We start from the raw sequence: 22,556 nt of genomic DNA on the forward strand, positions 1-22,556 counted from the left end.
AGAGTAATGCAAGCTTGTAGTTGATTTGCAAGATTGTAGAAAGACTTAGGAGTCATTCAAACAAGAGAGTACAATCATTTCAAAAAATCAATTCCCCTTACTCCCCCCTCCCCCCGGAGAATAAATATCAAGAAAAAGAGTGGCTGCATTTTGATCTAATATATTGTGATTCTGGCCATTCATTTTATGAAGATAACCAATCAAAGCTGGGCCATGTAGATCAGTGTTTGCTGTTTTCAAGAAGTTATTTCTGCTGAAGTTATTATACATGATCATTCTGTAAGTTCTTTAACTCTCAAATGGGCTATTAAAAAAATGCCCAAACACCTAGTGTGAAAATCTGGAAGTATTATTATTGATCTCTTGTAGTATATGGTTCTTCCAACAGCCACCCATTTCTCGGCTGCAGTAGACCATTTCTGCATTCTCCTTGTTCATCCCCCAAATATTCAATGTCATCTCCTGAAGCTGAACTTTCTCTCTACCTGCTTATGTGTGAATTGGATGACTGTCCTTTCAACAATGGACTTTCTGGCTGTTCTACTAACACAAAATCTCAAGTATGAAAACATTAGGCTCCACTCTCTAAGATCATGTATTGCCAGAGGCATTACATTTCCAAACTTAAAGAAATACTAGTGCCTTATTGTTTGTAATCAGTGCAACCTTGCCAGAGACAGAGTGTCTGTCCCACATACAAAATAGAATGACCTATTTTCCCATGCCTCTGTTTTTATCTAGGCAAAACCCTACTACCAGTATTCCTGACAGAGGCTCCTGGCTATGAATCTTGTAAAATATCCACCTTCTTAAGAAGAATTACTTGGCAGTAGATTAATAGACATTTGCAGTTTAGTCACCCAGAAAGAAATAAAAGTTAAGTAAAATTAAAATGGTTTGGGATTAGAAGCGGTGCCTTTGAACTCAGGCAGCCTATCCAGGCTGCACTGTTTCTATCAATTAAGTTCCTTAAGCAAGTGCTTTCTTCTACCCAGAGCTTTCAAAGAATGTTCTGCTCCACAAAACGTTTTATGTCTTTCATGTGCAAAGTTCCTTCTGGGTGAAGGAGACAATCAAGTTGTTATTGTTGTTTCAAGATTTTGATAGGAACACAAAAAAGTCACTGGATTAATTTCTTTATTTTTAAAAAGAATAGATCAGCTGCTGGTTGCTGGTTAAAAACCCCAAAGCTGAACCGGGTGGCTTGCTGTTTCTGAACCCACAATTTCCAGTCTTGAAGCTTCTTCAGTCTTTCATGCCCAGGAGGCACAATATGTAATAATTACAACTTCTGAAAAGCACCAACCAATATTCTGGCCCAGGAGCAGAAAACCATGAAACCAAAGACTGGATCAACCAGTATGGGGCACAATACCCTGTCTGTTCTGAACAGCAAGAGGAAAGTCACTTGTTAGCATTCACCTCTGCCTTGGCTTTGTGCTTCTTCTATGAAACAAGGTAATATTTCTAATTGGAGGATTTTCTGCCTCCCTCCCACGACTCATGTGGATCGTGGTTACAAATCAACACAAAGATGGTAAATCACAGAGGCCCATTCTCGTCTTCCCGTCTGATGGGGCTGGATGTAGTTAAACAAAACAAGTCGTGCACAACAACTAAACGTAGCCATTATCTTTAGAAAGCACATGCTTTGGACCTGCAAGGCATTCAAATCTGTGAGACTCAAGTCATAAACTTATTTTTGGGAGACAAACTCAGTCATTCTGTTACAGAATCGTCTGGCCTCTGGTTATCTTCTTTATCCCTCTTGTTCACATAATGGTTGCTTTTCAGAGCTCAATCTAATTTGAAAGGGGGAAACACTAGTCCTGAGCTTTTTTTCTTCCTTTGTAGAAGCTTTTAGACATTTTTCACTAAGCCTCTGTCAAGGTTGAATATGTTTGGGATCTGAAAATGTTACTATTCAAAAGTGCAACCATCTTGGTATTCTGTGAAATGGCCCCCTTTCACTGATGTAAAATCCAAGATGTGTTATTCTATATAATGAAAGATAGATCAAAAGGAGGGTGGAAGATGAGGAGACTGAGATCAAGCATTAAATTTTCCTAAAAAAATAGGAGCACTCTTTCCTGTTAGATCAGTTTTTCTCTTAGAACTTTGTGTGGAGGAATGTCAGCATAATACCACCCTTGCTCGCAAATTAGGGAAGCAACTCCTTGCTTCCATTTGTATGTGGTTAGCAATGTCCCAGTGAAATTTTAAAACTAACTTAAGATGAGCAATGTTGATTATTTAAAATCCTCCTTGTTCATCCTTCTTTTACCCAAGAGCTCTCTGGGAAAAGCAATAGGTTTCCTCATAAAGATTCTCTACTCTAGGGGCCTCCCTGGTGACGCAAGGGGTTAAGACGCAACATAAGAAGCTATCCACAGCCTCTGCAGCATGAGTTCGATCCCTGGCCAGGGAGCTACCCACATGGCGCAGCAGACCTCTCCTGTTTCACCCGCTGCTCCCCTCAGCAGTGATTTCAGTCAGTCTACCTGTTCTGCTCCTCACACTGTCTCTGGTGAATCCTCTCACCTCCTGCACCTCTGGCCTGTACCGCAGTTGTTGTATGCATAAATAAAAAAAATTCTCTACTCTAAAAAATTGTAATGCATTTGTCAAATAAAAGAAAGAAGGAAGTGGAAATAATGAGAATGGGCTTGTAATTATCTGAGAGCATGTTACCAGCCTGCATGTAGTACCATCTGCAGGTTCTGGTATCCTACCTGGCCTGTCATTGTAGGAACCTTGGGCAGGAGTCTTAACAAAACATCCTTGAGCTGACTGTGCCCCAGAAGGAACTGCTTTCTCTCAGCAGCTGAGCTTTAGGTCATCCTTTGGTTACAGAACTCAGTTAACTAACAAAAGCTGGGGAAGGCTCACTCACAATCCTTTTTATGAGTCTTACTTTGGATTCAGTGAAGTCCATAGGTTTGTGAGTCAGATGGTCATTTTCCTTTTTATAAACTAAGTGGTCTGGGAAAAATGTAAAAGTGAAAGAGGGAAGAGAAAGAGGGAAGAAGGGAAACTGAAAGTCAGAGTAAAGGATAGAAGGAAAAGGAGGGGAAGGAGGTAGAGGAAGGGAGAAGAAGGGAGAGGAGAGGAAGGGAGGATGAAGGGAGCAAGGGAGAAAAGGAAAGAAAAACAAAGCAAAGCATTGGGTCTTCCTGGTGGTGCAAGGGCATAAGACGCAACCCATGAAGCTGTCTGCAGCCTCTGCAGCACGAGTTCGATCCCCAGCCTGCCAGGGGGCTACCCACATGGTGCAGCAGACCTCTCCTGTCTCACCCACTGCTCCCCTCAGCAGTGTATTTCAGTCAGCCTGCCTGTTCTGTTCCCCACTCTGTCTCTGGTGAATCCTCTCACCACCACCACCACCACCACCACCACCACCACCACCACCACCCCCCGCATCTCTGGTCTGTACTGCAACTCTTGTATATATAAGTAAATGAATCTTTTAGAAAAAAGAAAAGAAAAGAAAAGTATTGAGCATATCAGGAATCATGCCAAGTTTCAAGCTTTTGAAATTTGAAACACACAAAGGCCACACCTTTAAAACTCAGGTGTACTACAAGAACTATTTGGCTGGGTCACAGTATTGTTAACTTGGCAAAGAAAAGAGGTTGTTTGCCAAATAAAAGATCAAGGGTAGGAGCTAGGCTATGTAGTGCTCCTAGGAAACCCAGGAGTGGGGATTTATCCAAAGCATCTGTGTTAGCAAAATAGAGATGTTTTTGACTGCCAAAGCCTTCCAAGCTGGTTCCTTAACTGTCTGTCAAAAGATAGTGTCTTGAGGGCCTCCCCGGTGGCACAGCGGTTGAGCACTGGGTTGCAAAGCTGCCCGCAGCCTCTGCAGCGCCAGTTCGATCCCGGGCTGCTCCCTGGCCACTGGAGGAGGGTCCCACATGGCGTGCAGACCTCTCCTGCCGCCCGCTGCTCCCCTCAGCAGTGTACTGTGGTCCTTCTGCCTGCTCTGCTCCCCGCTCTGGCTCTGGTGAATTCTCTCACCCTCCAGTGCTTCTGACTGTACCCAGTGCTTGTATAAATAAATAAATAAATAAATAAATAAATAAATCTTTAAGGGAAAAAAAAAAAAGATAGTGTCTTGGGGCCTCCCTGGTGGCACAAAGGTTAAGATACAACCTATGAAGCAATCTGCAGCCACTGCAGCAAGAGTTTGATTCCTGGCCAGCCAGGGAACAACCCACATGGCATAGCAGACCTCTCCTGACTCGCCCCGCTGCTCCCCTCAGCAGTGTACTTCGGTCATTCTGCCTGTCCTGTTCCACGCTCTGTCTCTGGTGAATCCTCTCACCCCCTGCACCCCCACAACACACCTCTGGCCTGCACCCCAGATCTTGTATGCATAAATAAATAAATCTTAAAAAAAAAAGATAGTGTCTTGAACTTGGCTTTTTGTTTTAACATCTTGCTTCATTGAAAAGGTACAAAACAGGGCCTCCCCGGTGGCGCAGCAGTTGAGCGCTGGGCTGCAAATCTGCCACAGCCTCTGCAGTCCCGGTTCCATCCCGAGCTGCCGGCGAGGGTCCCACATGGCACGCAGACCTCTCCTGCCACCCGCTGCTCCCCTCAGTAGTGTACTTTGTCAGTCGGTCTGTTCTGCTCCCCGCTCTGGCTCTGGTGAATTCTCTCACCCTCCTGCGAGTCTGACTGTACCCAGTGCTTGTATAAATAAATAAATAAATCTTAAAAAAAAAAAAAAAAAAAAAAAAAAAAAGGATAAGGTACAAAACAGGGCCTCCCTCGTGGTGCAAGGGATTAAGCACAGCAAAGTGAAGCAATCCTCAGCCTCTGCAGCATGAGTTTGATCCCTGACCTGCCAGGGAGATACCCACATGGTGCAGCAGATCTCACCTGGCTCATCCGCTGCTCCCCTCAGCAGTGTATTTCAGTCAGCCCGCCTGTTCTGTTCCCCACTCTGTCTCTGGTGAATCCTCTCAACCCTGCACCTCTGGCCTGTACCCCAGCTCTTGTATGCATAAATAAATAAATCTTAAAAAAAAAAGATTATTATAGAAAAGGTTCAGAACATCACAGAGCCAAATGTTTACTTGTTTAAGACACTGTTGATCAAAAGAGATCTTTTATAGTAATTGACACTGGGATAAAAGGAAAACAATGCTACCTTTCAACCTGCTTGTTCTACCTGGTCATCAGGCCCATGAGCTTTAATATAACAAGAAAGGAAGGTTTTATGAACTCAGAATTTCATGGAAATAGAGATAATTTTGGTGGGAAAAAAAAAACCCACAAAAGTATAATAATCCTATTTACTGAGACATTTGTTTCTAGCAAAGGGGAAAAACTGCTGGTGCTTCCCTTCTGTACCTATAGTTTTTATGTAAATCATCAAAATATCCTTCTGCTCCCACTGCCAAGCCATAAATGAAACATAAACGAAAAGACCTTGGTTTTCCCCTTGCATATGCTTCTCCAAACAGATAAATCTGCTCTAGATTCTCACTGCTAGACAACCTCACATATTAACAAAGGAATAGCAGCGGTGGAGTAGTTGATGAGAGAAGAATAGAGACCACAAATGATGTACTACCCATTTATTCTAGAAAATTTTTCTCCTCTAATTCCCTAGACACTGAAGGCAAATATCTTTATAGTAACACTAAGCCTCACTTGGATGATATCTGTCAGTTGAGGTTTTTTTTTTTCCCCCAAAGAGATAGGCAGAAATATTAAACATACATACACTAGAAAAATAATATTCTGGAGTCTTCTTTCCAGACTTAAAAAGGGCTAGTTCTTATATGCATAAATAAATAAATCTTTAAATAAAAAAAGACATTTTTAATAGACTTAAATAGACATTTCTCCAAAGGGATATACAAATGTAAAAAGCCCAGGAGAATATAATCAACATCAATAGTTAATAGATAAATGTAAATCCAAACCACAATTAGATGCTTACTTTTTCATACTCACTAAGAAAAAATAGAAAATAAGTGTTGGGGGCCTCCCTGGTGGCTCAGGGGTTATAGTCTCAGTGTTATGAAGCTATCCCAGCCATGCAGCACGAGTTCGATCCCTGACCAGGGAACTGACCCACATGGTGCAGCAGACCTCTCCTGTCTCTCCCTCTGCTCCCCTCAGCAGTGTATTTCAGTAGATCCACCCGTTCTGCTCCCCACTCTGTCTCAGGTGAGTCCTCTCACCCTCCTGCACCTCTGGCCTGCACCCCAGTTCTTCCACACAAAAATAAATTAAAATAAATCTTAAAAATAAAAAGAAAAGAAAAGAAGTGTTGGCAAAAATGTGGAATCTGGGGACCTCCCTGGTGGCACAAGGGGCTAAGACACAACCTATGAAGCTGTCTGCAGGCTCTGCAGCATGAGTTCGATCCTCAGCCAGCCAGGGAGATACTCACATGGCACAGCAGAACTCTCCTGACAGGCCCACTGCTCTCCACAGCAGTGTACTTCGGTCAATCTGCCTGTTCTGTTCCCCACTCTGTCTCTGGTGAATCCTCTCACCCCCTCCCCATACCTCTGAACTGTACCCCAGCTCTTGTATGCATAAAGAAATAAATCTTTAAAAATGTGGAATCTTTATACATAGCTTATGGGAAGGTAAAATGGTGTAGCCATTATGGAATAGTTTGGTACTTCCTCAAAAGAATTTTCATATGAACCAGGTGATCAAACAAAAACTTGTACATGAGTGTTTATAGTAGTTCTATTTACAACAATCAAAAGGTAAAAATAGCCTAAATGGCTGTCAACAGGTAAATGAATAAACAAAATATAGTGCAACCATACAATGGTTACTCAGCCATATAAGGGAATACAGTACTGATACATGCTACCAACATGAATGAATCTCAAACACATTACGCTGAGTTAAAGAAGTCAGACACAAAGAACACATAGCAAAAGAATCTATTTATAAGAAACATCTAGAATAGGCAAAACCATAGAGATAGAAAATGGATTAGTGTCTATGAAGAGCTGGGAGAAGGGGTAATAGGAAGTGACTGCTGGGAATGGGATTTCCATTTAGGGTCATGAAAATATTTTGGAACGAATAGTGGTGATGATTGCACAATATTGTGAATGTAATTAATTTCACTTAATTATACACTTTAAATGGTTAAAATCACAAATTGTATATTATATTCATTACTATAATTTGAAAAAAATCAACCAATGTAATTCATCATATTAATGAGTCTGAAATAAAAAAGTGACATCTTAACAGATGCAGAAAAGCATTTGACAAAATCGAACATCTATTCTTGATCATAAATTCTCAACAAGCTATGATTAGTAAAGAATAGAGAAGAACTTCTTAAAGGGCATCTACGAAAAACCTCAAGTTCGCATAATATTTAATGGCAAAAACCCAAGACCAGGAACAAGGCAAGGATGTTCATACTCATGACTTCTCTTCACCTTTGTACTGTATTATACTGGAAGTTTAGCTAGTCTCATAAAACAAGAAAAAATATTTCCAGGTGGAAAAAAAAATCCTAATTTAAAAGTAACATAATAATCCACATAGAAAATACTATGGAATCTTCAAACAGCCACTACAGCTAATAAATAATTTTAGTCACAATATAGGATCAATAAACAATATAAGAAGATCAATATACAAGGCCCCCCACCCCGGGGGCGCAGCGGTTGAGCACTGGGCTGTGAAGCTGCCCACAGCCTCTGTAGCGCCGGTTGGATCCCCGGCTGCTCCCCGGCCACTGGAGGAGGGTCCCACATGGCGCGCAGACCTCTCCTGCCACCCGCTGCACCCCTCAGTAGTGTACTTTGTCAGTCTGCCTGTTCTGCTCTCCACTCTGGCTCTGGTGAATTCTCTCACCCTCCCGCGCTTCTGACTGTACCCAGGGCTTGTATAGATTAATTAATTAATTAATTTTAAAAAAAGAACCCGCATGGCAAAGCAAACCTCTCCTGTCTCTCCCGCTGCTCCCCTCAGTAGTGTATTTCAGTCAATCCACCTGTTCTGCTTCCCACGCTATCTCCGGTGAGTCCTTTCACCCCCCTGCACCTCTGGCCCCAGTTCTTGTATGCATAAATAAATAAAATAAATCTTTTAAAAAATTAACAAATTCTTTTAAAAACTTAGAAAAGGACCTAAAATAAATAAAATAACAAAACTCTAGAATACCCAAAAGAAGGCAGTTGAAGAACTGTTCTACCTAACTTCAGGACTTCTTATAAAGCTACAGTAGTCAAGACAGTGTGATATTGGTATAAAGATAGACACTTAGATCACTGGAACAGTGCACAGAATGCAAAAACAGATCCATATATATATAAGTTAATGAATATTTGACAAGAGATATACACATCCAAACATTAAATTTTGATCCTTACTTGAAAATTAACTCAAAATGGGTCAATGATAAAATTTAAAACCATAAAAATTTTAGAAAAAAAACCTTTCTGACCTTGAATTTTTTTTTACAGATTTATTTATTTATGCATACAAGAGCTGGGGTACAGGCCAAGATGTGGGGGGTGAGAGGATTCACCAGAGACAGTGTGGGGAGCAGAACAGGAAGACTGACTGAAATACACTGCTGAGGGTAGCAGTGGGCAAGTCAGGAGAGGTCTGCTGTGCCATGTGGGTTGCTCCCTTGTTGGGGATCAAACTTGTGCTGCAGTGGCTGTGGACAGCTTCATAGGGTAGCATCTTAACCCCTTGCACCACCAAGGATGCCCTCTGTCCTTGAATTGACCAAAATTTTCTTTGACATGATGACACCAAAAACACAATCCATAAAAGAAAAGTGGTACTTCATTAAAATTATGAATTTCTGGTTTTACATTTCAATAAGAGAATGAAGAATGAAAAGACAAGCCACAGAATGGAAGTATTTGCAAATAACCTATCTGATAAAGGACTTATATCCAGAATGCAAAGAATGCTCAGCACTCAACATACAAAATAAAAAATTGAAATTTAAAAAACTCAATTTAAAAAGGTTTGAATATACATTCACTAAAGAAGATATGTGAAGAGCCTCCCTGGTAGCCAGAGTGGTTAAGCACAGCACTGTGAAGCTATCTGCAGTCTCTGTAGCACAAATTCCATCCCCCACAGGCCAGGGAGCTACACACATGGCTTAGCAGACCTCTCCTGTCTCGCCTGCTGTTCCCTTCAGCAGTGTATTTCAGTCAGTCTGCCTGTTCTGCTCCCTGCTCTGTCTCTGGTGAATCCTCTCACCCTCTGGCCTGTACCCCAGTTCTTGTATGCATAAATAAATAATCTTTAAAAAAAAGAAGAAAAGGGCCTCCCTGGTGGTGCAAGGGGTTAAGATACTAACCTATGAAGCTGTCCACAGCCACTGCAGCACAAGTTTGATCCCCAACAAGGGAGCAACCCACATGGCACAGCAGACCTCTCCTGACTTGCCCACTGCTCCCCTCAGCAGTGTATTTCAGTCAATATACCTGTTCTGTTCCCCACTCTATCTCCGGTGAATCTTCTCATCCCCCACACCTCTGGCCTATACCCCAGTTCTTGTATACATAAATAATAAATAACTTAAAAAAAAAGAAGATATGTCAATAAGCTCATGAAAATATGTTCAACATAGTTCTGCATGAAGAAAATAGGATTTAAAACCACAATAAGTTAACAGCACATAACTATTAACATCTTTAAATTAATAACATCAGGACCTCCCTGGTGGCGCAAGGGGTTAAGCACCGCGGTTAAGCAATCCGCAGCCTCTGCAGCACGAATTCAATCCCCGGCCTGCCAAGGAGAACCCACATGGTGCAGCACAGCAGACCTCTCCTGTCTCATCTGCTGCTCCCCTCAGCAGTGTATTTCAGTAGATCCGCCTGTTCTGCTCCCCACTCTCTCTGATGAAGCTTCTCACCCCCTGTATCTCTGGCCTGTACCCCAGTTCTTGTATGCATAAATAAATAAATCTTTAAAAAAATAAATTAATAACATCAACCATACCAAGGACTGGCAGTAATATGAAGTTAATAGGAACTGTCAAACAGTAGGAATGCAATTGAACAACTGGAATTTTCATACAGCAGAAATGTAAAATGTAAGTGGATACTTTGGAAAACTGTTCCTTAAGACATTAACTATTCACATCCCTTAAGATCCAATCATTTCACTCCTAGATTTTTACCTAAGAGAAATGAAATCATATGTTCGATTTGTACACAAAAATTTATAGTTGATATTCATAAAATAGTGTCAAATAAGAGCGGCCTCCCTGGTGACACAGGGCCTAAAGTCTCAGGCTATCAAGCTATTGCCTGCAACTGCCGCATGAGTTCAATCTCTGGCCAGGGATCTAATCCACATAGCGCAGCAGACCTCTCCTGTCTCACCTACTGCTCCCCTCAGCAGTATATTTCAGTTAATCTGCCCGTTCTGCAGATTCCTCTCACCCCTGCACCTTTGGCCTACATCTCAGTTCTTCTATGCATAAACAAATAAAGATAAATTTTTTTAAAAAAATGAAAAAATATAACAAAGAAAGATCTATTTCCATGTATGTATGTAGCAGCACTGTTTACAATTGCCAAATCACAGAACCAAACCAAGTGCCCTTCAACAGATAAATGGAGCATATACTTTTTTTTTTTAAAGATTTCATTTTTAATTTTTTTTTATTTTTTTATGCACACAAGAACTGGGGTACAGGCCAGAGTGTGTGTGGGGTGAGAGGATTCACCAGAGACAGAATGGGGAACAGAACAGGCAGATTGACCAAAACACACTGCAGAGGGGAGCAGCGGGCAAGTCAGGAGAGGTCTGCTGTGCCATGTGGGTAGTTCCCTGGCCAGGGATTGAACTCGAGCTGCAGTGGCTGTGGATACCTTCATGTGCTTTGTCTTAACCCCTTCCAACACCAGGGAGTCCCTATCATACTATTTTTAATACAGCAATCCCATCCCATCAATTTTGCTAACATCCCCCAGGCCCAAAACCCTTAGTCACACCTTTTGAAGAAGAGAAATCTCTATTCTTGGGTCAGAATGGGCAGGGCTGTCAAGGAGTTATTATAACTACATTCATCCCTATTTTCTGAGAGCCCACTGTAGTCAATCCTATGCCTTTCGTGAGTTCTGAAACTTAAATTGAATTACGTCTTAGATCTGCCTCACTGACCTTAGATTCAGTTTTCCCTGGTCAGCTGAGTCAGTTATCTGAGCTAAGTCAGTCACCACTTGCTTGTCTGCTTTCTAACATCCAAAATTTGTTGAATAATAAATGCTGGGGTTTTTTCCCTCCTATTCTCTTTATCCTTGGCAGTTTATGACCAAACAAACCAGAGTCTGTTCTTTTCATTTAGTTTCAGAAGGCCTCAAAGATGATTGTGTGCATTTCCCCCCATCATCTTTAATCAAAAGTCAATCTAGAAATAATGCAGGTATCCAACAATGAGAGAAATGATAAGCAAATTTTGGTACATTTGTTGTCTTGAATATTGTGCAGCCATCAAAAGAATATTTGTCATTAACTTTTAATAATGAGAAAGCGTGTGCTATGTCAGTTGATTTTTAAAAATATCATTAAATTTTATGTAGAGGATTTCAATAACTTTTAAAATTATCAAGGGAAAAGTAGGGGCAAAATTTACCCATTTCTTATTTAATGGATGGGATTTAGAATTTTACTTTATTTCTGTAATTTATAAATTTTTACAATGTATAAAAAATACTATCTTCTTTTTTATTAATTAGATTTTTCAACATTATATAATTTTTATAGAAAGATAGTACTTAAGATATATATTATATACACCCATGTATAATATGTATATTAAATACTATATGTACTATAGCTAGTACTTAATAGAAGATATTATTCATAAAATATATAAAAGATATATTTAGAGAGATATATGTCTACACACAGTTTTTCAACTATTCTAAAACTTGTGGAGAGTTACAAACTGTTAACATGCAGCAGTTTTCCTCCAAGTAAATTTCCATACTACTTTTATAATGAAAACAATATTCTACTTCTTTATGTCCACTCTTAGAGTTTAAAAGTCACTAAGTATGCAAAAAAGTTTAGTTTGAGCCACTGTTGAAATACAATTGTTATTTGGAAGAAAGGGGTGCTCCCTGGGAGCCTCTTAGTTTTCTCACCTTAGTAAATAGAAAGGATTGGTTTACTAGATTTGCTAATTATCAACTTGAAAGACAAAAAGACTTCATACAAATTCCTGGGGAGCAATCAAAAGGGTGAGAAAGAATGGGGACCCGATATTTGGAGACTTTAGGATGGAGAGCAGTGGCAAGGGGAGTGTTCCTGGGGGAGGTGTTGCAAGATTTGCCTGCATATCAGCACATACATGCCCTGTGGAGGCTGTCAAACTGCTCTTCACTGACCTGTAAAAACAGGAATGGGGAAAGATATGTTTGATGGAGACAAGTTTCCTCATAAGTTTAAGAGAAGTCTTGTCTGAAAACCACATGCATTCATTATCCTTGTCTTGGTGCTACCTTGCATTTAATTAATGACCTTGAGGCAGAATTTCTCTGTGCATAGTCCCCACCATGAGGGGGGCCCTGGAGAATGGACAGGTCACATCTGCTCGTGGTGGCAGTTTAAGGATGTTACAGCTGCCTGCGAATATACCAGAAAGATTTGTAATCTGCCATTTCAATCCTTCTTCTGGAAGCAGATTACCTATTTAGTGCATTTTACTTTTTACTAATGATTTACTAACTTCTTTTGTTTGATTAGGAACATTCAAGAGCCCCTGTTTAAGTCTACTCCTTAATAGAAAAATCAGTCAGGCGACTTTGTTGTATTAGTTTTGGTTCCTAAATTGTGTTGGATTTAAAAGGTGATAATGAATCTTTTGTTCTCGCACAGATTCTTTTAATCTTCCTCTCTTTGTGCTATCTCTTTCTTTGGGGGGATTATTTTCTTTCCTTCTCTCACTTTTTGTTAAGTTACTGTTGTTTATCACTCTTATTTGGTAAAGGAAGAGATGGATTGTACTGGCCATCCATTGTGAAAACAACAGTCTCATCTTTATCACTAGGTAATTAAAAAATAATCCCCCAGCTATCACTAAGTAATCTTATCTCATCTGCTCAATTTTGCTTTTTAAGATCCTATCTAAATGAATTACAACCAGCAAAATTATAAAAAAGAATTATAATTAGAGACAGAAGATACAAGTAATCCCTGCCAGTTTGACAAAGGATTTCTCTGGGAGAGTTGAAAACAGTCGTTAACATCAGTTTAAATGCTTATTTACTTTGCAGAAGTTAACTACAAAGTAATCTTTAAGGAAGAGTATGTTTTGGTAAATTAAGTACCAAAACTGGGTCTACCAGTCCTTTTGAGTGATGGATTTTAAGTACATCATTGAGTTTACTGAGGAATTGGCCATCAAATAAGCTTCAATAATTCATAAAAAGTGGGTCATCTGAAGTTTTGGGGTTGATATTAGGTATATCCAAATATACCAAATGAAATATTTAGCACTCCTGCAGTGTCAAGGTGTTAATTTGGCAAGATAGAATAGTTGACTGCAGGTGAAATGCTTTAAGTAAAATTTTAAAGTTGAGATAATTTTCACTTTTTTTTTTTTAAAGATTTATCTATTTATTTATACAAGCACTGGGTACAGTCAGAAGCACGGGAGGGTGAGAGAATTCACCAGAGCCAGAGTGTGGAGCAGAGCAGGCAGAAGGACCGAAGTACACTGCTGAGGGGAGCAGCGGGCGGCAGGAGAGGTCTGCGCGCCATGTGGGACCCTCACCAGTGGCCGGAGATTGAACCAGCGCTGCAAAGGGTGCGGGCAGCTTCGCAGCCCAGCGCTCAACCGCTGTGTCACCAAGAAGGCCCAATTTTCACATTTAAAAAATATATATATATTTATTTATGCATGCAAGAGCTGGGGTACAGGCCAGAGGTGAGTGGGGTGAGAGGATTCACCAGAGACAGAGTGGGAAGCAGAACAGGTGAATTGACTGAAATACACTGCTGAGGGGAGCAACAAGCAAGACGGGAGAGGTCTGCCGAGCCATGTGGTTTAGGACCCTGGCGAGGGATCGAATGTGGCTGCAGTGGCTGCAGATAGCTTCATAGTGCTGAGACTCAACCCCTTGCAACACCACGAAGGCCCAATTTTCACATCTTTTTAAAGAAAAAGGTGATATAATTGCTTTCTTGAGGCTTCAATCCTTAGAGATTCAATATGGGTCCATAATCAAATATGAAACACACAAGTGCTTCCTGTGTGTCAAGTATTTTTCTGAAGTTTTACACATATGAAATGACATCCCCCAGGAAAATACTGAGGCTAATATGATTATTTGCTCTTGCACTTTTTTAAAAATAATAAACTATTTCTAAAGTAGTTTTAGATTCACAAGAAAATTAAGAAATTAAAACAGGGCCTCCCCGGTGGCGCAGCGGTTGAGCCCTGGGTTGCGAAGCTGCCCGCGGCCTCTGCGGTGCCGGTTCGATCCCCAGCTGCTCCCCGGCCACCGAAAGAGGGTCCCACATGGCTCGCAGACCTCTCCTGCCGCCCGCTGCTCCCCTCAGCAGTGTACTTCGGTCCTTCTGCCTGCTCTGCTCCCTGCTCTGGCTCTGGTGAAATCTCTCACCCTCCCGCGCTTCTGACTGTACCCAGTGCATGCATAAACAAAACAAACAAACAAATAAATAAAACATGCCTCTATTAAAAAAAAAAAAAGAAATTAAAACAATTTCCCATACAGCTTCTGTACCCCACATTGGTTACAATTTGTATACATCATTGTTACCATCCAAAGTTCAGAGTTTTTTGTTAGAGCTTGCTCTTTCTTTAAAAAAAGATTTTTTTTTTTTTAATTTGTGCATACAAGAACTGGGGTGTAGACCAGAGGTGAATGAGAGAATTCACTAGAGACAAAGTGGGAATCAGAACAGGCAGATTTATTGAAATACACTGCTAAGGGGACAAGCAGGTGAGACAGGAGAGGTCTGCTGCCCCATATGTGGGTAGCTCCCTGGTCAGGATCTAACTCAGGCCTTAGTGATGACAACACTAGGCCACCAGGGAGGCCCTTGAGCTTAGTCTTTTTTTTTTTTTTTTTTTTGTGGGACCCTCACCGGTGGCTGGGGAACAAACCGACGCTGCAGAGGCTCAGAGGCTGCGGGCAGCCTCGCAGCCCAGAGCTCAACCGCTCAACCGCTGCACCACCAGGGGAGGCCCCCTAGAGCTTAATCTTGATGAATCATCCAATGGGCTTTGACAGATACATAATGGCATATATTAAACATTGTAGTATTGTATAGAATAGTTTCATTAACCCAAAAATTCTCTGTACACAACCTATTCACCCCTCCCTATCCTCAACCTCTGGTTCACTATTTTACTATCTCCAGAGTTTTGCTTTTTCCAAAATGTCATATTATCATTTGGTTAGAATCAAATAGCAGGCAATATTTTTCAGATTCTTTCATTCAGTAATATGTATTTAAGTTTCCTCCATCATGTGCTATCAAACTATCGCCAGCCACTGCAGCACAAGTTTGATGCCCGCCTGGCCAAGTAGCTGACCCACATGGTGCAGCAGACCTCTCCTCTCTTCCAGGCTATTCCCCTTAGCAGTGTTTTTCAGTAGATCTGCCTGTTCTGCTCCCCACTCTGTCTCTGGTGAACCCTCTCACTCCCCACACCTCTGGCCAGTATACCAGTTCTTGTATGCATAAATAAATAAATCTTTAAAAACAAACAAACAAATCTCACAAAGGTGTGGAGGACTCTCCTCCATAGCTGGGTCCCTTTGAATATTTTTTTTTTTAAAGATTTATTTATTTATTTATTTATACAAGCACTGGGTACAGTCAGAAGCTCAGGAGAGTGAGAGAGTTCACCAGAGCCAGAGCGGTGAACAGAGCAGGCAGACCAACGAAATGCACTGCTGAGGGGAGCAGTGGGCATGGCACGAGAGGTCTGTGCGTCATGTGGGACCCTCGCTGGCGGCCGGGGATCGAACTGGCACTGCAGAGGCTGCGGGCAGCTTTGCAACCCAGCGCTCAACCACCATGCCACTAGGGGAGGCCCCCTTTGAATATTTTTGGTCTCAGATTTGTCCACACTAAGCTTCCAGAAGTTCATTAAATATAATTTAGGTTTTCTTACCCTGGCACTGGATCCTGCTCATGGATTGCTGCTACAGTAATTTTAGCAGAACTTGTAATTATTTGTACCTATCTGTTTCTCTAATTTTCTGGGCAGTGGTTTGTACCTTGATTTTATTTCTCTGACAGGTTTAAGAAGAGTTGTTGATTTTTAATTTGTTCAGCTTTTTCTTGCTGTTAGGATAGAGTGGTGAATTCTAAATTCTTACATGCTGCACTAGAAATTATCTATTCTTGTCTTTCTACATGTAAGGAAATCAAGGCACAAAGGTTTTTAGAACTTTTATCAAGGCCTCCCAGCCAGTATGTGACAAAACCAGGATTTGAATGTAGGTGTTCTGGTTCAATCCTCTGTGCTCTTAACCCCTACATAACTGAAGAAAACAAGCTGGTAAGGATGGTAGAGAAAGGAGGAATGTGTTCTCACATCATAAAATCTTTCATGTCTACTAAGATTACATTTTCAAAAAAATTCTAAAACAATTAAAGGAAATGTGATAGAGGGGTTGACTTGGAAATAGTGATTACCAAAACTTGAAGTAGATACAATAAATAAAAATTTTAGAGTAAAAGCAAAAAACAGTCATTGCTAAACCCACCATTTTTAAGCATTACATTTCAGTCCTTATCCATTTTTTATGAATATTATACATGGCTATCATGTATGCATCTTTTTCACTTAACTGTGATCACAAATATTTCTCCATGTTTCTAGATCTTCTTCACAAATTACATTTAAAAGTTATATAATATCCTGTTTGGTGATGTACTATAATTTACTACAGCATTGTTTTACTGTTTGACATTTAATAATTAATAAATATTTTTACATTGACAAATAATGTTCCACAATTGTTTTTCTCCCATTGATTGAATTCATTCAGAATAACCCTATGTGCTTATTGGATCAGTGGGTATGGATAGACATATAACTATTGCTAATTTTTTGTTGTATTCATTTCTAGAAGGTTATGTCAATTTTCTGGACTTTCAGCTTTATAAAATTATATCAAATGTAATCATATCAAAATATTATATATTTGGGGCCTCCCTGGTGGCGCAGCGGTTGAGCGCTGGGTTGCGAAGCTGCCTGCGGCCTCTGCAGCACCGGTTTGATCCCCGGCTGCTCCCCTGCCACCAGAGGAGAGTCCCACATGGCGCGCAGACCTCTCCTGCCGCCCGCGGCTCCCCTCAGCAGTGTACTTCGGTCCTTCTGCCTGCTCTGCTCCCCGCTCTGGCTCTGGTGAATTCTCTCACCCTCCCGTGCTTCTGACTGTACCCAGTGCTTGTATAAATAAAACAAACAAACAAACTAATTAAATAAATAAATAAATAAAACATGCCTCTAAAAAAAAAATATTGTATATATGTATATATGTATGTTTTGAAAACCTCTTTAGATACAAATGCAAAGTCAATATCAGGAGACCATAAAAAAGGACCCCTTCCATGAACTGATATATGACTACTTTTCAGATTTCAGTTTATGTTACATGAAGTCTTGCATATAGGAAACATCCCATAAATATTTATTGAATGGTTGGTTGATGGATAGATGGGCAAACATATAAATAGAAGATTTCTTTTAAGTAATACACAGAAAGTTAGTGGCAAAGTTGAGGTGATATCCTGATTTATAAATAAAATGGTGTTTTTTTCACCTAACATAATTGCAGTATATTTGAATCAGGCAACATTTATTATATAGTTGGTATGTGCAAAGCACAATTCTGGAAGCTGGAGGCTCTACTATCAACAAAGCATAGTTCCATCCATCAGTGATTTCAATTAGATTGAGAAACTCACATTTCTTGATTAAATTATCATTTGTAAAATGACTGTACTGACCTCAGAAATCTCTGCCAATTGCTAGATCCTGTGATCTTCTGAATCTCTAGATTTCTCACTTTTAGGTACCAAAATTCTAGAGTAAGCGTATTTCAAAGTGCTACCTAAAGGAACTGATGATTCAGGATAATGATAAGGAATTTTCTTTTTCCTCCTCATTCATTTATTCATTCAGCATTTGGCATTCACTGAGCTCATATAATACACCAGATATTATTAACTACTAGGAATAAACAAAGGAATAAGATAAGCCCTCTTCTCTTAAGAAGTCTACAGTTTCAAATGGGAAGGTTTTCATTTTCTAAAGAGGAATAGTTGGGCATACAACAATGCTTGCTACAACAGTATCACACACAGTGTATATGTGTATATGAATGTGATGTGCTTACTCTGCTATTAAATGGAGTGGTCTCCACTTTTAAGGTAGAGGAGGGAATCAGGTAATATTCCAACTTAGCCTCTCAGAAGTTAATAGAAAAAATTATTGAATCTTATATCATGGAAAAATATACTTGCCAATATCAAGATTGAAAATGCATGTGGACTTACCACTTCTCTTCTTCTACTTGTACTCCTACAGACTGGAACTTACTCGGTGCTTTATTTTCCCCTGTCTTGTCAGGTTCTTCAGCATCATCCACCTGAGGAAATAATCAGATAAGTAGAGATAATCCATTTCAGTCATCTTGCTTGAAAAACAACTTGCATATTTTATCAGAAACATCTATAGTATTACCAGAATGTTTTGTTATTTGTTTTGTTATTTGTAATCTGTGTATTTGGTTCTCACCAAATACATCATCACTACTCTGCTGATCTAAGTAAAATGTAATTTTGTTCATTCTCAAGGTCTATGATTCTGCTCTAGATTTGTAAGTAGTATTTACGATGAGCACTATATTAGAAGTAGAACTACATGAGGGCCTTGCTGGTAGCCTAGTGGTTAAGTCCCAGCACTATCGCTGCTGTAGTTCAACCCCTAGCCAGGGAACTAACCCACATGGCTCAGCAGACCTCTCCTGTCTTGCCACTTCAGCAGTGTATGTCAGTAGATTCAATAGTCTGTTCTGTTCTCCATTCTGTCTCTGGTGAATCCTCTCACCCCCCACACCTCTGGCCTACACCCCAATTCTTCTACGCAAAAAAAAAAAAAAAAACCTTTTAAAAAAAAAAAGCAGGGCCTCCCCGGTGGTGCAGCAGTTGAGCGCTGGGTTTCGAAGCTGCCCGCAGCCTCTGCAGCGCCTGTTCGATCACTGGCCGGCGGTGAGGGTCCCACATGGTGCGCAGACCTCTCCTGCTGTGCCCGCTGCTCCCTTCAGCAGTGTATTTCGTCGGTCCGCCTGTTCTGTTCCTCACTCTGACTCTGGTGAATTCTCTCACCCTCCCACGCTTCTGAATGTACCCAGTGCTTGTATAATAAATAAATAATTATTTTAAAATAAATAAATAAAATTAAAAAAAAAAGCAACACTACATGATAATGTGTTCTTAGAAGTTTGACTTTGCAAATATCAAAATCAAAAGAAGGAAGAAAGTTCATTTAAATATACTTAGAATTGTTGATACTGGGAGATTTATGTGTCAATGTTATTAAGATAAACTATAGAATATCTTCATTTTCCCCTTTAAACTAATACATTGCTTAGAATATCACTTCATACTTCTATATGTGTATATTCCAGCTTATATAGAAAATGTGGTTTCTGACTCTATTTGGAATATCTGACATTTCACCTTTAAATATACATTTAATTTGGTTTCTTATGTATGCTTTTGATCATATTAATATTTAAAATAATTTCTGGATTTCACTATGTACTGTGTAATTTTAATATCTACTGTCTCAATTCTTGCTGATTTGTATTTTCTCTCCCTCTCTGTTAGACTTGTTCACTTATTTGGCCTTTTAAAAGAACCAATTTTGGTTTAACTTATCAATTCTGCTTTAGTTCATATTACTATTGTTCTGTAGTGTTTTCTAATGCATCAGTAGCAACTCATTCCTATGAATCAACTTAGTGTTCATTTTTTGTTCTTTTTCCTCATTTTTTTCATTTATATATTTCTTGCTTAATTATGAAATAACATAAAGCTGTGAATTCTTCTAAAATCATAGCAATGACCATGGCTCATGGTGATATTTTCTAGGATTCTCATTGTTATTGTCATATAATTCATAATAATTATCTCAAATTTCCTCTTTAATACAAGTGGTTTCTTAGAAGATATTTAATGTTTTCAAAAGGTTTAATGTTTTCTGTTTAATGTTTTCTTTTAATGTTTTCTGTTAATTTCTAGTTTTAACGTATGATGATTAAAAACCATGGTTGTAATATCCCTTTTTTTTTGAATCCACTAAAGTGATCTTTGTAGGTCCCTTAGTGTTGACTTAAGTCCCCCTAAAAAATCTTTTTCCAACACTTCAAGGACATTGAAATGAAATTTACAAAGTTGGAGTACTATTTAAGAAAAAAAATAGTTCATTATACTTGTTAAAGAATGATAAGCAGGGCTTCCCTGGTGGCACAAAGGGTTAAGCATCAGCACTATGAAGCAATCAGCAACTACTGCAACATAAGTTTGATCCCCGGCTGAGGAGATGACCCACATGGTGCAGCAGACCTCTCCTGTCTCACCCACTGCTCCCATCAGCAGTGTATTTCAGTCAATCCTCCTGTTCTGCTTCCCACTCTGTCTGTGGCCCACCTCTGGACTGTACCCCAGCTCTTGTATGCATAAATAAATAAATATTTTTTAAAAAAAAAGAATGATAAGCAGACTTTGTTCAGAGGGACTATCATCATATGTATAGGGACCATTGTAATGGGATTTTGTAGTAGGAGAGAAATTGGGCTCAACTCCAAAGAAAACATGAAAAAATGGGAATTTGTAGCTGAGGAACAGAGTTGGGGTGTCAAAGGATGGTAAATTACCAAGAGGAAACATTGAGGGGAAAGCAGATTCTGGTTAAACTGTCCTAGCAGGATTCTTGCTGAAGGCAGGCCAGGGTGATCAGACAAGGCCTGGGGAAAGTGGATGATGAGCAACCCATCAGATATTGAAGGTGATCAGATATCATAGGCACAGGATTCTAGATAAACAGACTTAGCAGGATTCTTGCTAAAATTAGGCAATGCAGAATGACATGGTAGTACAAAGTTAAGGCCTATTTGGAATGAGAATTCAGATAATGATTAAAGTTTGGACAAAGAGATATTCTGGGGTCTCCCCTGGTGGCACAGCGGTTGAGCACTGGGCTGTGAAGCTGCCCGCAGCCTCTGCAGTGCCTTTCTATCCCCAACCACAGCGAGGGTCCCACATGGCACTCAGACCTCTCCTGCTGCGCCTGCTGCTCCCCTCAGCAGTGTACTTCGGTCCTTCTGCCTGTTCTGCTCCCCACTCTGGCTCTGGTGAATCCTCTCACCCTCCCGCGCTTCTGACTGTACCCTGTGCTTGTATAAATAAATAAATCTTTAAAAAAAAGTTTTTTTAAAAAAAGAGATATTCTGTCAATTCAATCTCCAGTTTCCTTTATCTTCTTAAGTCAATTGACTACGAATCAGAGTTAATGTGACCTTATTTCTCAAAGCCTCCTGTCAAATCAAAGTAACAATTCATTTGGTTTGTACTGTTCTAAAATAGTTCATTCAACATGGCAAGATGAGTTTTGTTATTTGCAGTTGGACTAATCTCTTCACTCAGGATATGAAGAGGTTAATATATCTCTGCACACTTGGACTGGAATTAAAGGGAATAAATAAGTAAATCCCAAGAGTGAGGTCTCAATAACTTAATTTTCTTTTATTTTTTAATTCAAAGAATGAGAAAGGAATCACATTATACATAATGTGAAGATTAAACTTAAAGCTCCTCTAGGTTGCTTTGCAACATGAGCTAATAATAATAGAGGAAAGTCACAATCTATTATCTGGAGGAGACTGGGGTAGTGTCTGACACTTGTTTGTAATTGAAATTCATCTGTAATTGAAATTACTCTTGAAAGACTAAAAGATGGTGTAGGAAAGGCTGCTGGCAGCCCCCTCTGGGGAGGTGAGTTTGAGGCAGAAAAAAATGGAAATTTCATATTGTGTTCTGCATACTGTTATATTACATGAATCCTTTACAATATTTATTATTTTTAAAAAAGATTTATTCTTATTTATTTAAGCACACAAGAACTGGGGTGTAGGCCAGTGGTGCGGGAGCGGTGGGGGGGGTGGTGAGATGATTCACCAGAGACAGAGCAGGGAGCAGAACAGGCAGATCTACTGAAATACACTGCTGAGGGGAGCAGAGGGTGAGACAGAAGAAGTCTGCTATGCCATGTGGGTTAGCTCCCTGGTGGGGCATGGAATTCTTGCTGGCAATAGCTTGATAGCACTGAGACTTTAACATCTGCCCCATCAGGGAGGCCCTGTATTACTTATTTTAGGGGGAAAACATTACTATTAACATTATCCTGACATTTTAGAAGACATATTGTACAATGTTGCTCTAAGTTCTAAGTATCTAGTTACCTGCTTTCCCTGCCTGCCCAGCTCTAGAATACCAGAAAAGCACCAGATAAAGTAGTTGAC

The 22,556-nt window shown here is 40.0% G+C and overlaps 1 protein-coding gene across 10 annotated transcripts in view; it reads right to left on the bottom strand.

Annotated features, from left to right (window-relative positions):
• The window catches only part of DLGAP1 (DLG associated protein 1), a 428,837-nt gene that overhangs the window by 27,344 nt on the left and 378,937 nt on the right, over positions 1 to 22,556 (bottom strand). For all 10 annotated transcript variants that reach the window (XM_054694167.1, XM_037508793.2, XM_054694170.1 and 7 more), the window contains one exon: positions 18,529 to 18,620. In XM_054694167.1, the coding sequence (XP_054550142.1) occupies positions 18,529 to 18,620 (92 nt within the window). The remainder of the gene's footprint in view (positions 1 to 18,528; positions 18,621 to 22,556) is intronic.

This window comes from Talpa occidentalis, unplaced genomic scaffold, assembly GCF_014898055.3.
Source record: "Talpa occidentalis isolate TD23 unplaced genomic scaffold, MPIMG_talOcc4v2.1 talOcc4.13, whole genome shotgun sequence".
NCBI lineage: Eukaryota > Metazoa > Chordata > Mammalia > Eulipotyphla > Talpidae > Talpa > Talpa occidentalis.